Here is a 13,605-nt window from a genome sequence, read left to right as displayed (position 1 = left end):
CCAAAATTTTTTTTTTTTTTTTTTTTTTTTTTTTTTGTCTTTTTGTCTTTTTTTCGTGACCGGCAACGGATCGCAACCCTCAGTGTCGCGCCCGCACCGGACTGGGACCGGCAACGGGATCGCAACCCTCGGTGTTGCCCCCGCTCCTCGCTCAGCCAGTGAACGGCCGGTCTGCATGTGGGATCCAAACCCTCGGCAGGAGCGCCGCCGCACTTCCCAAGCGGCGCACTGTAGCAGTGCACCACTGGGCCGTCCCCCATAATTGTTATAATAGTCTCTTAGTTGTTTCATTTTTTTTATTCCTCTTTCTATGGTTATCTGCCCTACTGCCAAAGGAATCTTCCTGAAATGATGCTTTTACAGTACTTTACTGCTCATAATCCCACAAGACTGTTTTTTCAATTCTGGACTCATCTACTTGATGTTGAAGATCTTTCTTAGTCTGTCCTTAACTTTATCTCCCACTGCCAGTCAAGTTAATTTCCATTATGACCATCAATAACCATATTTTCCTTTTTTCAAAAAGTCTCCATTATAGATGACTATGCTCTCTCACAGTGAGTGGCTATGGCACCTAAATTCTTTAATGCTTTGTATGATGGCCATACATTCTCTGCTTAGCTCTACTGTAACACCAATTCAGCCAGTGTGGTTGGCTTTGAAGGAAACAGCAGTGAGTAGGTTAGAACAGGCAAATGAGTCTTTTCCATAATTAGAAGTCTGATTTGTTGTATAATGGGAACTGAATACACTACGAGGGATGGGACTGAGCTTTCCCATCTGCTCCATTTCAAATGTGTTCCCTTCTCTTGTATGATTTTATCACCTACAGAAGAACGGTAGCTTCAAAGTGGCCAAAAGTGTTTAGATGCACTCAGAGAGAGATGAATACTGACACTGTGTTCCTCCCATGAGGGAAGAATAGGCTAGCTGCTGAAAAAAATTATTTTACTTTGCCTACCAGGGAACATGTTCCCTGGTTGCCAAATATAGCCATATTACTTTGTCTGGCTCTATCTAGTAATTAATTTGGAAGAACAAGTTTTTTTTTTAGAAAGTTCAAGTAGCAGATAATTAATGAAAGAGTCCCCTTTTGCTTTATTCTCTGTGGTTCCTGAGTTCATTTTGAGAGACTGACAGAAGATCACTTACAGAAACAAATCTGGGTCGAAAGGATAAAGCCTGAAATGCTTCCAAGTGTAGGCAAGTAGAACATTGTGTTTCACTGCTATCATTTATGAAGGAACCATGGAGTTAAGTGATCCTACTACTTCAGCATACATCTCTTTAAGCAAGTTTAAATTGCTATGTAAGTTGACTGTGATATAGTAGTCATTTGTTGCATTTCAGTACTGACCATGATTTCTTTCCTTGACTTTCTCAGTATTGCAGGAAGTGTAGCTGAGAGCTATGATACAGAGAGTGGGTTTGAAGATTCAGAGAATAATGACATTGCCAACTCTGTTGTGCGGTTCATTACCCGATTTATTGACAAGGTTTGTACAGAGAGTGGAGTTACTCAGGATCACATCAAGAGCCTTCACTGCATGATACCAGGTAATCATTTTGCCTGGATAATGGAGAATAATAAAGAATCAGAATATTGGAAATAATTGAGTTTCAGCATAAAACCCATAATACTTGTCTTCTGTGTAGTTTATTTTCTGATGAGTTGTTTTAAAATGTTTTTAAATTCTGGTAAAATGTACATAGCATAAAATTTGCCATTTTAGGCATTTTTAAGTGCACAATTCAGTGATATTAATTACATTCGTAATGTTGTACAACCATTACCACTGTCTATTTCCAAAACTTTTTCATCACCCCAAGAGACAGTCTGTACCGATTAAGCCATAACTCCTGTTTCCCCACCCCCCAGTCCCTGGTAACCTCTAATCTACTCTCTGTCTTTATGAATTTGCCTATTCTAGGTATTTCATGTAAGTGGAATTATACAGTGTTTGTACTTTTATGTCTGACATTTCATTTAGTATAATTTTTTCACAGTTCATTTATGTTGTAGCATATATCAGAACTTTGTTCTTTTTTATGGCTGAATAATATTTCATTATATAAACATACCACATTTTGTTTATCCATTTATCCATTGATGAGCACAGGTTATTTTCACCTTTTGGCTATTATGAATAATGCTACTATGAATATTCCCAGACAAGTATCTGTTTGAGTCCTTCTTTTCAGCTTTTTTAGGTAAATACCTAGGAGTAGAATTGCTAGGTCTTATGGTAATTCTATGTTTAACTCTTTTTTTTTTTCTTTTTTTTCTTTTTGTCTTTTTTCGTGTCCGGCAACGGACAGCAACCCTCAGTGTCGCGCCCGTACCGGACCGGGACCGGCAACGGGATCGCAACCCTCGGTGCTGCACCCGCCCCTTGCTCAGCCAGTGAGCGGGAACCGGTTTGTTTGTGGGATCCAAACCCTTGGCGGGAGCGCCACCGCACTCCCAAGCGGCGCACTGTAGCAGTGTCCCAAGAGGCGCACTGTAGCAGTGCGCCACCGGGCCGGCCCTATGTTTAACTTTTTAAGAAACCACCAAGCTTTGATTCATTTTTAATTCTGAAATATCTAGAATTTGTTTTCATTCTGCTCGTTATGTGCTCTTTCATTTTGAAAACTCTGATTCCTCCTAGGAATTGTAGCTATGCACATTGAGACCCTAGAAGCAGTGCATCGAGAAAGTAGAAGACTTCCACCTATACAGAAGGTAATTATTCCAGACTACATGCTTTCAGGATATAGTGTCTCTTCTTAAAAGCAGCAACAATAGGCTATTATGTTCCAGGAAGTACCTTCTCCTAACCTTTTACAGAGACCAGCTCCAGTTTTAATGACACATTAAACTTTCAGAGGAGTTTGTCATGTAGAACCTTATAAAAAGGATACTGAAATAGGAATAGTATCCTTTCTTGGCTTCAACAAAGGGAGCAATAATAACCTCTTATTGAGTCTACTTTTATAGGAAGGGTATAAATTATGAACAGTTTTAACTTCCAAGCCTAACCTAAGATTTTATGCCCTGACTACTTCTAAAAAAAAGGATTTAAAGCGATTACCATAAAAACACCAAGTTTCTGAATCTGGCTGTACATCACAAGCAGCTAGAAAGTCTATTAAAAATTCAGAGTCCTGAACCCCACCCCAGCCTCCTGAACTGGAGTACCCTCAGACATGGCCTGGAAACCTGTATTTTAACAAGCCTCCCAAATGATTATTTTGAAGCTAGTCTGGCACCAGTCTGTGGACTAGTGTTCAGTACCCTCTTGCCTATTTAACAAAACTATTGAAAATAAATTCAAAGGAGAAATCAGAAGCCAGACAGATAGGAAAGATAATTCTGTCAGAAACCTGAGACACTGTGATCACTATACTTTGGCTTTACATTTAGCTCTAATTTCCTAGAGTAAGCAAAGAGAATAGTGCTGATTTATGTAGTTTTTATTGCTTATTAAAAAAGAAACATGTTAGACCTCCAGGAGAAATATATTTTTTTCCTAGCCCTAAACTCTTCAGAGGAGTGTATCATGTGGTTCCTCATATAAAGGATACCGAGTCAGGATTTTCCAAGATGCGTGAGTGTTCATTACTTGGCCAAGAAGGATTAGGTCTTTTTAAAAACTCATTCTTTGTTTTTTTAATTTACAAGTAGTAATGCTCCTTGTATAAAATTCGAGTATAAAAGGAATACACATTGTACAAAGTGAAAGTCCCTGGTAGCCTTCCCAGCTCCACCCTTAACCATGATCACACCACCTTTAACAGTTTGGTTCATAGTCTTAGAATTTTTTTTTTTTCCAAAAATGCATCATAATATACTTACTCATTTTGCAACTTGCTTTTTTTACTTAACAGTGTACTCTGGATATCTTTCTATGTTAACAAATATTGACCTGTGTCATTTTTTTTTAAAGGTTGCAAATGTTTCATTGTATGAATATTTCAAACATTTGAGTTATTTACTGATTATTTTACTGTTAATAAGCAATGCTGCAAAGAATATTTTCATATTTGGATGCAGAAACTTCATTTCTGCCTCTTCCCAATTCTGCAAAGTCTGGCTCAAGTTTTCTAGGTCTGTAACTGAAAAGATAACTTTGGTCCAAGTGTTGGAAACCCCCAAAGAGTTATGTTTAAAATACTTTTTTTTGTTGTTAGCCCAAGATTCTTAGACCTGCTCTACTGCCAGGAGAAGAAATTGTATGTGAAGGTCTTCGAGTCCTACTGGATCCTGATGGAAGAGAAGAAGCCACTGGAGGTCTTGGAGGCCCTCAGCTCCTGCCAGCAGAAGGAGCTTTGTTCCTCACCACATACCGAATTCTCTTCAGGGGGACTCCCCATGATCAGCTAGGTAGGACTCACGCCATCAAAACACAGACATCTGTGTGGTACATGAGGTTTTGATGCAGTTGCACAGTGACTTGCAGAGTGTTCCAAATCCTAAATAAGCTTTTCATCACAAATTTTTGGGGAATTTGGGGGAATATACTTTTGTCTGTCAAAAGTAATGAGAAGTTGGGTCATAGATTTTTACGTGAAGAACAAAGGGTGTCTTCTGAACAATAAATTGAGGGTTCATTTGCTGAAACAGTCAATTTCATGAGGCTGAGAATTGTGACTTAGGAATATTCACAGTATTTAACTGCTAAACATGTCTCCCAGTGACTGAGCTAACCAGCCAGCCCTTCTTTTTAAATTGCTAATTTAAAAATTCTGCTTTAAAGACACACAGAAATGTGATAATTTTACATGTGTTATATAAGCATAGGTTGTTTAATGCATCCTAAGACTTAGATCCTATGTACATCCTGACTTTGCTTAGCCTTTGGGTACGAACTTGACATAAGAGTATAGTCAGAACTTTCCAGGTTAGGGATTGATAGATCCAGGGATTGAGGAATTCTGGTGATAATAAATGGATAAATCTATAGGCTCTTAAGTCAGATAAACCTAGTTCAAGTCTCACTTCCTCTAGCTTACTAGCTGTGAGCCCTTATTCATTGATGCTCCTTTATGTTATCTATACCACTGCCTAAAATGGCCTCCCTTTTCTCCTCTGTTAATCCAAATCCTATACTCTCTTCAAAGCTCACCTTCCCTCTTACTTCTTCCAGGAGTAATTCTCTGTTCATCTAGCATGCAGAGATCTTCTCCTTTTTGGAAATACTCAAATCCTTGTAGTCTGTTCCCTCAAACCTAGGAGCTAATTCCATGTTATTATTATTCTATATGTGACTCTCCTCCCCTGGGGAACTGGAAACTCTCCAAGGGAGACTTTGTGTGTATTCTTTCTTTTCTGGACTCTCATCTTCATAACCTCAGGTAGTTGATAAATATTTATATTTTTTCATTCCTGCTTTAATATTTAAACTCCTAAAAATCTTGGGCCTAAGTCCAGTCCTTTCTTCCAAGGTACATATATATAGTACAGAACCTTTTGCCACATATGAAAACAAACTTTAAAAACCTGTTCTCTTTTGCTTTATTCTTACATTAAATATCTTAGGTGTCTTTTTAATATTTGAGGATACTTCTTTTTTCTGTATAAAACCTACTTTTCCTATAAGATTGCCTTAAACCAGGTGATTTTGTGTGGCAGACAGTAAGTTGGGGAGATAGAAAGAACTAAGGCAGGCAGGCTGTGATAGATACTTCACTCTGGGAAAGGATATGTCTCAGGGATGAATGACCATGCAAAAAAATTAATGAATGAGATTCTAGAATCATGGCATTTTCTCTGACTGCATTCCTGGGCATTGTCCTCTCCAGATACATTTCTCCAGCAGAGGCTGATGAAGTGAGCAGCAGAGACTCTAGATAAGAGCTATAAAGTTGCTGAGTCTGTCCTGTCTTCCTACAGTTGGTGAGCAGACGGTTGTGCGGAGTTTTCCCATTGCCTCCGTCACCAAGGAAAAGAAGATCACAATGCAGAACCAGCTACAGCAGAACATGCAAGAAGGACTGCAGATCACATCAGCATGTTTTCAGGTATCAAGAAAGGAAGCAATTTTTCTACTATTCAAAAGTTTTCTGCAAATCTAATGATGTCATGGCCACTTTGTGTTTCATGTAGTCAGAAGTTAGAGGGTGAGGAGGATTAGAGGGTCTGAGAGGGTAATCTTCAGCTGAGTAACCTCATGAATAGTCTTTTTAATCCTTCATTTCAGGAGCCCCTTCGCCAACTCAGAGTAGAAACAGATTATCTGTCAATACTTAGTGATCTTAGAAACTCAGACACACACAATTGACTCTTGTTCTCTGCCAAGTTATACCTCAGTTCCTGTTTTATAAAGACTTTAGATAAAAAGCAATTCTCTTGGCATCTGTTTCAGAAGGAAATGCCTATGGCTCTTCTATGGAAGAGGCAAAACTCCAAGAAGTATAGCTAGGGCTAAAGTACTATTGTTACTAACTGAATAACCCCCAATAAAGCAAGGGTTTTTCCAGGGGGCTGTGAGCATATCTGAACTTCTAGAATTACTGATGCACACCAGACCCTGGAAGAAGTGATCTTTTCTTAGTTTTTCCATTTTTAAAAATTCTGTCTGTAGGGCCAGCCCTGTGGCTCACTCGGGAGAGTGCAGCGCTGGTAGCACCGGGGCTGCGGGTTCGGATCCTATATAGGGATGGCTGGTGTGCTCACTGGCTGAGTGTGGTGTGGACCACACTGTGCCAAGGGTTGCAATCCCTTACCAGTCAAAAAAAAATTCTGTCTGTAATATTTTGCTTTTCCTATTCTTCATGCCTTCTCTCTGACTTTTCAAATTTCCAACAATTCCAATTCTTTCCTCGTTCCTTCTATCAAGGAGCCTTCCCTAGTAGCTGCTGTGCTAACTGCATAAAATTTGAGGCTGCTGATCCTTAGGCTCCAGACCTCCTGTCTCCTGAGAGCATTGACCACCTAGGGATTCACTGTTCCAACTGCCAAAAAACTCTACACTCAAATATTGCCTGACATAGTGATTAGAATTCTAGTCAAACTGATGTTTTTTTTAATTCCTTGATTTGTGGTATCTCTGGGTAGAAAGGAACCTAATGCCAAATTCCCTATCTATAACCAGAGGTTGAGAAATGAGAAGGCTGTGTTTGCTACTTCACCCACTATCAGTTAAGTCTCTATCCCATCACAGAATCGTCTTAAAGAAAACCAACTTTTTGATAGATGATCTTCCTTGCCAACTAATCATCTATGGTGACAAAACCTGAGTCTCGCTTTATTTTTTAAATTAAAAAATTAAATTGTGTATTATCTAAAATCCCTTCAACTTTCAAAGTCTTGCCATTAGGTATTTTTATTTTCTGTTATTTCAATAATTTGGGGGATAGTTGTTTAGAAATCCTTAATGCTTCTGATATGCGTAATCTCTTTTGTCTCTAGTTGATTAAAGTAGCATTTGATGAAGAAGTCAGTCCAGAAGTAGTAGAGATTTTTAAGAAACAGCTGATGAAGTTCCGTTATCCTCAGTCCATTTTCAGCACCTTTGCTTTTGCTGCTGGACAAACTACCCCGCAAATAATTTTACCCAAACAGAAGGAAAAGAACACTTCCTTTCGGTAAGAAGAAAGACAGCTCTCTTAATTTGAGCCCTCCCTTATCTGATTGTCAGAGGAAGTGACTTATATTTTGTGTCAGTGTGTAAGTGATTGCTCCTTTTGTTCACCATTCTGTCAAGCCCACTGAACCATGCTCGAAAAGTTATGGAATAGCAGCATTGACATATGTAATGAGTTTCAAAAACTAAAAGGTCTAAGAGGCTTTGACTATGATGTCCATTGCTGAGGTGCATTTTTAGGATGTGAAATTCTATTTTCCGTTACCCGTATTGATCACTTTCTAACTGCCTTTGAGCTATCCCTTCAGCTTTTATTAATATCCAGCCCTAATAGACAGTTTTGCTTTCATCCAGAGACAGGGGCCTTATTTTCTTTTTTCTTTTTTTATAACATTTTATTTTGAACAATTTCAAACTTATGTATAACAGTAAAACAAAGAATTCCTATGTATCCTTTACCCATATTTACCAGTGGTTTCTATTTTGGTCCATCTGCTTTGTCATTCTCTGTCATACATATTTTTTTCAGAACCATTTGAGTTATATACAAAATGCCCCTTTGTCCTTAAACACATTAATATGTATTTTCTAAGAACAAAGACATTATCTTATATAATTACAGTACAGTAATCAAAATCAGGAAATTTAATTGACGTAAACTCTTATCTAACTCACAGTTTCTATTCAAATTTTGCTGATGATTCTTTATAGCTACTTTTTTTTCTGGTTCAGGATTCAATTCAGGATCAGACATTACATTTAGTTGTCATATTTCTTTAGTACAAACCCTATTTTCTGATGAAAGTTTTGGGGAATTTATGTTGAAACTTTTAAATTTCAGTTATTACAAAATAGCAATTATTTTAAAATTCTCTTCCACCAGAGATAAAATATAGGGGCTAAAATTTCATTTAATTCACTATTAATTCCCCGGAATTTGGACATCTGCCTAAATTACATATTAGGGAGATCTTTGCAGACTTTGGAGAAAAGGGACAAAATAGCAATTATTTTAAAATTCTCTTCCACCAGAGATAAAATATAGGGGCTAAAATTTCATTTAATTCACTATTAATTCCCTGGAATTTGGACATCTGCCTAAATTACATATTAGGGAGATCTTTGCAGACTTTGGAGAAAAGGCCTTTCCTTTGCCTGAAAGTGGGATAGATTGGGGATTACAGAAGATTTGAGGTTCCAGGCAGTATGTCATTTTTTAGTTGCATAGTTAGCCACCGTATTACCTGGCAAGTGAAGGAGACCGTGAATATCCATGTATGATATGCTGAAGAATGAACAGTCTCCTAAGGGTTTACAATGGTGAGCCAAGCCTCTTAGCACTATAGGGTCAACAGAGTAGCCTATGATGTTTGTTATCCCGGCCCTCTGTAGAAGAAACAAAGCTTTATATGGTGTTTTAGTTTTAGAAACTATCAGAAATATATATATGTTTATATTAGTTTCAGAAATATATATCTGTACCAAGCTGTTATATCAGCTGCAACAGAAATATAGCAGTTTAAAAAATTTAAGAATTGCCTCAAGTATGTGAAACAAAAGATATAGCTCTAGCTGGGAAAATTTTTCAAAAATCCCATTGAGTTTAAGTTACATCTGAAGTCATTTACAATAGAATTAATATTAAAAATCAGTATTTTATGATTCCCAACAGTTATCTAAAACATGTTTCATAAGCCTCAGGTTTAATTGCAGATGACTAAAGACAGGGTTTGGCAAAACTGTTTGATGGTAGAAGAATCCTTATCACTTTTTATCAAATGGCAAGAAAACACAAAAAAAGTTCTGTTCTTTGTGGTAGAGAAGAGCATAATCAAGAACAATCTTTCTCAAAATCTTTACCTCCATCTGATTAGTTAGGAAATAACTAATAAGTTCTTTGTTTAATTCTCTGGATTGTAAATACCCAGCAGAGATTTTCTATCAGCAAGAAAGGGTAAACTGTTTTAATAAATAAAGTACCTTTTAGGTCCAAATTCTTTACATTCTGGTTTCTCTTTAATTATAGCTGATTCTCAAAAGAATACTTAAATTTCTGGTTTCTTATTTTTCTCCTCTCAAGAAGAGAAATTATGTTATTCTTTTTCTATATCTCAGAAGGTTTATAGTCAGTTAGAGGCAGGACACCACACATAAACACTTAAGACATTTAAAAAATAAGTAAAGGCATTGCCAGCTATAATTGTGTTTCGATCTCAAAAAAGGACTTGTGAGTTAGTGGAAAGAGAGTTTGAATCAGTGGAGAAGGGGGCAGGCTGGCTTTCCATGTAGGAGGATTTCTACGAGCATGATTTGTGGCAACTGTGGTGGAGGCAATGGGATGGATAACCAGAGTGGGTTCAGGGCATGCTTGACTAGAAAGCCAATCAGAGGAGTTTAGATTTGGGGTGATAAGTAGCTTGTGTCATATTATATCAGGTTCTTGTACTTTTTGCAATTCCCTGATGATGAAGGTGTTTTATAGGAAATTAGTCTACTGCCATATAAAAAAGTTATCTGAAAAAGGACAGGCTTACTGAAAGTGTGGGCAATACTAGTGGCTGTGGGAATGGAGAACAATTTGAGCTATGTAGGTGTCAGAAATATAAGTGGTACCTTCATATTAAATTGCCATTCTCTTTGGTTTCTGACTTGTAGCACATTCTCAAAAACAATTGTGAAAGGTGCCAAAAGGGCAGGGAAAATGACAATTGGACGGCAGTATTTATTGAAGAGGAGGACAGGAACAATTGTGGAAGAGAGAGTAAATCGTCCTGGATGGAATGACGAAGATGACATATCTGGTATGTGAGAACTCATTTTTCTTTCATCTTTCAATTTTATTCTTTCTTCTCATGTGAATAAGAAACTAAAATGTACTTTCATTTACACCTCGACTCACAAAAACCTAGATTTCATGAGAAGATTAGAAGCATTTACTAGCTTCTCAGAACTGCGGGGAAAAATTATTTTTCCCAATATTCCATTGTTCTGGTAAGATTTTGTTAAATTATACTTCTCCTTTACTAAATTCATACAGCTAATTGGCCATTTTATGTGGGTCTCATTAAAGGGTAAAAGAAGGAAACCCTGCTGCACAGAGAATTTGGGTATAAGATAGTCCCCGGTACCTTACAAATGTAATAAGAATAAGGAAGTAAGGACATTGAATATTTGAAGTTGAAGATTTGTGTTTTTGGTAAGAACATTGTGGGTGCTCTTCACCAAAGCAGGGGACCTACGATGAAGGAATTCTTAAATGATAAGAAAATAACTCCTGTTAAGTATTTAATAAAAGAACAGAATTTGGGCATCTGAGATACCTCTCAGTTAGGAAAATAGAGACAGAAAGCTAGTAGGAAAATGTATTATTAAATTTAACATGACAAAGAATCTGATCTAATGGTTAGCAAAATGCCATTACACACTTTTCCTTCTCAGAATCTTAGAATCAATCACCAGTGATTATAAAACAACTACTACTAACATCATCTTAAAAAAAGAAACCTCATCTTTAGAGAGAACGTTGGTTGTAAGGTCTCTGTTTGAGTTCGTTGGGATAAAGAAACGTGTGTGGTTTTGTGTGTATATATGCATACCCTGTGACATCATCTTAAAAAAAGAAACCTCATCTTTAGAGAGAACGTTGGTTGTAAGGTCTCCGTTTGAGTTCGTTGGGATAAAGAAACGTGTGTGGTTTTGTGTGTATATATGCATACCCTGTGTGAGAATGTGTACATACAAGCTTGCCTCTGGGGACAATTAAAAGACCCACCATTACGATACTGAAATGTCTATTAGTTGGAACCCTGGCCTCCTCACAGTCATATGGAAAGCCATAAAAAAATTACTGCTATCCATCATGATTGACTCTTCCAACTTGAAATTTTTATGACTTCATGAGACAAAAACTATTATTCTTTGATAGTTATTCCCCCAAAAGACCAAATTATATGATATTTTTGCTTCTCTGAAAATAAAACAGCAATACAAAACTGATGCCTGATTATGTTGAATTATGAAGTTCACAAATTGAAACTCAAAGTCTTATATTTGTCAGGATAAACTGTTGGTTTTTTCTTTTTTTCTTTAATTTTCATGAAAGAGAGCCATATCTTTCCCTTGCACATCTCTCATTTTAAAAATAAGTAGGAAAGTAAATTAGGACATTTTTAACATGGAATTTTTTTTTTTTTTGTAGTTAGAACATGCAGTCCCAATTAGGAATGTCCTTTAAAAAAAAAGAAAATCCTCCCTAAAATACTTGATTATTGAGTAAATTCTTTCATATCTAAAATCTTAAAGGATTCTGTAACATGTGATTGCAAAAGTGTGAGGGAGTTTCCCATGTATACAACATCCCCTAACAAAAATATTTCCAGGAAAAAAGTAGAATTTCTTTATACCTCCCTAAGAAAACTCTTTTTCATTCTGGTGAACTTCTGAACTTCTGATTAATCTAGAAATTTCTAATAAACGTTTATGCTCTGAAAAATAAACCGAAACCTGGGTGATGAATTTCGTAGTGATCATATTAAAGATAAATTTTACTGACAAGTTAGCCCCTGACAACATTTGGGTGTTTTTAAGAGTTCTAAGTAGAAATCACTGTAATTTCACATTAATAAGCAAGCCGTAATGAAACAGAAAAATATGGGTAATGAATTCAAAATTATATTATTTTTAGGAAGTATTTAAATGGTATTATTTCCTGACATTTTTTAGTTAATCAGGTTTCTTATATTTGATTTCCTGACTATCCATTACTGTTTTACTTTACGTTCGAGTATGATTCCTCACAGATGTTGCATGATTTAATCAGTGATATACGTAATACCTGTAGCCCTAATGTAAACCTCTTTTAAAGATCCTCTTCAAAAAGAAGTTTTAAATCCTTTACTTTGAGCTATTCATTTCTTCAAAGCTTGTCTCTGCCATCACAGTTTCAGATGATAGCGAACTCCCTACAAGTACCACCCTGAAGGCCTCAGAGAAGTCTACAATGGAACAGTTAGTAGAAAGAGCTTGTTTCAGAGACTATCAGCGTTTAGGTTTGGGAACCATAAGTGGCAGCTCTTCCCGTTCAAAACCAGAGTATTTTCGAATTACTGCCTCCAACAGGATGTATTCACTCTGCCGGAGGTAAGTCTACCAATGGGCTCCAGAAAGGAACCTTCTTTAATTTCTTCCCATTTGATCCTTGGACAGGCTGTTTATATCAATAGCCCCAGAGATATATGAAAATGCCAGAAAATAGGAGCAAGACCTCCACGGATATGTGTATTTAATGGATACTTTTTATGCAGCATGAGCAAGTATCTCATTAGAATTCCCAGAAGAAAAATTACATCACTGAAAAGTGCCCATATTAGTTCAGAAGATGAATGGTAAAATTCTTGTCCCCTTTATGGATTCCCTTATTTGTCCTTCTCTTCCCCATTTGCCTCTTTTCTAGCATACCTGAAAATAACTTGAATAAGAATAGGATTTACTCAGGCAGATAGGAGAGACGAAAGTCTGCAGTAGACCAGGGATCCACAAACTTTTAAATATTTTCGTTCCGCGAGCTGTATGTCTTTTGTTGCATCTACTCACCTTGGCCACAAAAGTAGCCATAGACAGTAAGGAAATGAATGCGTGTAGCCAGTTTGGGCCCATAGGTTATGTAATTTGCTGACCCAGGTGTAGGCAGGGCTTTCTTATACTATCTAATTAGAATATTTTCAAGGAGATATTACTTAAAGAATGTAAACAAACACTTTTTTTCCTATTCTTGTCATCTCTTACTGTTTTTCAAATATGTTAAGCCCTATTCCATGCCCTACTATTTGTAAATGTGTATTTTCTAAAACTGCATTTCCACCATTCACAACTTTAGTCATTTTCATCTCTGGGCAAGTTGGGTTTGTTTTTTGTTTGTTTGTTTGTTTGTTTTTGCATTTATAAATTCCTGCTTTGATTAAATAGTTCTGAAAGAACTTTATAAATTAGAAGCATTGTACATATTTTAGAAAGCTGTCTTAATGTTACTATTAGTTTC

The 13,605-nt window shown here is 36.7% G+C and overlaps 1 protein-coding gene across 1 annotated transcript in view; it reads left to right on the top strand.

Moving 5' to 3' along the window:
* Positions 1-12,711, top strand: part of LOC103604980 (myotubularin-related protein 13) — a gene marked incomplete at its 5' end in the record, with an annotated part of 148,821 nt that extends 136,110 nt beyond the window's left edge. The window contains 7 exons of the mRNA XM_008589562.1: positions 1,385-1,557; positions 2,652-2,725; positions 4,174-4,366; positions 5,876-6,003; positions 7,394-7,569; positions 10,224-10,369; positions 12,509-12,711. Coding sequence (XP_008587784.1) covers positions 1,385-1,557; positions 2,652-2,725; positions 4,174-4,366; positions 5,876-6,003; positions 7,394-7,569; positions 10,224-10,369; positions 12,509-12,711 — 1,093 coding nt within the window. The remainder of the gene's footprint in view (positions 1-1,384; positions 1,558-2,651; positions 2,726-4,173; positions 4,367-5,875; positions 6,004-7,393; positions 7,570-10,223; positions 10,370-12,508) is intronic.
* Positions 12,712-13,605: the final 894 nt, after the last annotated feature.

Source organism: Galeopterus variegatus, unplaced genomic scaffold, assembly GCF_000696425.1.
Source record: "Galeopterus variegatus unplaced genomic scaffold, G_variegatus-3.0.2 Scaffold5519, whole genome shotgun sequence".
NCBI classification, from domain to species: domain Eukaryota; kingdom Metazoa; phylum Chordata; class Mammalia; order Dermoptera; family Cynocephalidae; genus Galeopterus; species Galeopterus variegatus.
Note: the sequence above shows the minus strand (reverse complement) of the source record. Positions and strands in the feature narration are given on the sequence as shown.